Below are 1,820 nucleotides of genomic sequence, written 5' to 3'. Positions count from 1 at the left end.
GTTCGGTGCAGTGAGTAATAATGGACAGAAGTTGACCACCCAACCCAGTAGCTTTAACGGGGGCCTGAAGTTTCTCCGTGGATAGACCTAGACGAGAAACAAGGCTGTGATCTATTAAACTTTGTTCTGCCCCGGAGTCGATTAAGGCCCGTAACTCTATGATTGCGGTAACGTGAACGAGTTTGACAGGTAAGTGGAGGAAGGCTTTGGAAGCAGAGTCAACAGCAGCCACCCGCGGCCTGTCTTCTAGCGGGGGGCTCCGGAGTTTAACCGGGCCCTACATTGATTAACCTGGTGTCCGATCTTGCCGCAATAGAAACACGCACCTTCTTCCCGACGTCTCTGACGTTCTTCAGGAGTGAGCCTGGAGTGTCCCACCTGCATCGGTTCATCCGTCTGGCTATGACGGACCTCGGGAGGGGAACCAGAAGCGAATTGCTGTGAAGCATACTGCGTGGGCAGGGCCGGACTCTTGCGAGATGGAGGGGGTCTTTCGCGGTGTCGTTCCCGCAGACGAGCGTCGGAGCGGAGGGCGGCTGTGACGAGCTCCTCAAAAGTATTGGTCTCGGGCTGCGTACACAGATGATCCTTTATGTTCTCGTTGAGGGACTGGTAGAACACTCCCTTTAGCGCTGGATCTGACCACCCGGCTTCCACCGCCAGAATTCTGAAATCAATGATATGGTCAGAAACAGGACGGTTGCGTTGTTTTAAGGCTAGTAGCTTACGTGTAGCTTCCTCCTGTTTCTTGGGTTGGTCAAAAACCAGTTGGAATTCAGTAATGAAACGTTCGAAAGGGAGGTGAGTGATGGGGTTGACCGCTAGGAAAGCCTGAGCCCACTGTAGGGCTTTGCTACGAAGTGAGTTAACAATAAGGGTTATCCTGCTGTGATCGGATAGATAGTACCTTGGCGCTTGTTGGAAGAGAAGGCGGCACTGGAGGAGGAATCCGCCACAGGCATCTACATCGCCGAAAAACGGCTCCGGCTGTATGCGGAAGTTCTCTGGTGACGAGCCGGAGGCGGAAGTGACGATGTTACCGGGGGCCGGAAGTGATGCCGCGGTAGCCGGCGAAGCTAACTGCCCTGAAACGTCCATCAAGGTTTGCGTGAGTCCGTCTAACCGTCGAAAAAGTTCCTGCTGGGCGGCAGTGATTTGGGACAAGGCGTCGGCTTGGCGGCCCAGGGCGATGCCCTGTTGACTGACGGCGAAACGTAGTCCTTCCGGGTCAGCTGGGTCCGGGGTAGGGCCAGTTCGTTCTGTCATGATTTTCCAAGCGGGAGGACCCAGATGCTGGAACCCAGAGAGAGCGAGACTGGTAGTGACAGGTAAGCAGAAGTTTATTTTGATTCCTGGGAGAACTGAGGTGTTGACGTCGGTTCCGAGGCAGCTGTGGCTAGTGGCGAGGCTGGAGGTACGGACGCGGTCCGCGTGGAAGACGTGGTCCGGTGGGCTGCTGTGGATGGATCCGAGGCTCCTACTGACGTCTCTCGTGTCGTGACGAGGGTTTCCTGGAGCGGGAGATCAGAGTCAGTATCAAAACGAGGACTAGGACAATAGCGAGACTTAGCATGACATGAGACCAGACTAGTCACCATAGAGGATAACGAACTGGCGTTGAACTGATGCGTTGGGTCTCCTTTTAACGTGACGAGGGTTTCCTGGAGCGGGAGATCAGAGTCAGTATCAAAACGAGGACTAGGACAATAGCGAGACTTAGCATGACATGAGACCAGACTAGTCACCATAGAGGATAACGAACTGGCGTTGAACTGATGCGTTGGGTCTCCTTTTAAGCAGCAGGTAGATGAGATGAGTGG

General features: G+C 54.3%; 1 protein-coding gene across 1 annotated transcript; it reads right to left on the bottom strand.

The window, feature by feature from the left end:
- Positions 1 to 246: 246 nt before the first annotated feature.
- On the bottom strand, positions 247 to 1,549 carry LOC111947328. Its single transcript, XM_023953908.1, has 2 exons — positions 908 to 1,549; positions 247 to 667 (listed from the first exon to the last, which is right to left on the bottom strand). Exons 1-2 carry the CDS (start codon positions 1,264 to 1,266, stop codon positions 247 to 249), a joined length of 780 nt encoding a protein of 259 aa, XP_023809676.1. The 5' UTR covers positions 1,267 to 1,549.
- Between the last annotated feature and the right edge of the window lie 271 nt (positions 1,550 to 1,820).

The sequence above is a fragment of the Oryzias latipes genome, chromosome 1, assembly GCF_002234675.1.
Source record: "Oryzias latipes chromosome 1, ASM223467v1".
Lineage (NCBI taxonomy): Eukaryota > Metazoa > Chordata > Actinopteri > Beloniformes > Adrianichthyidae > Oryzias > Oryzias latipes.
Note: the sequence above shows the minus strand (reverse complement) of the source record. Positions and strands in the feature narration are given on the sequence as shown.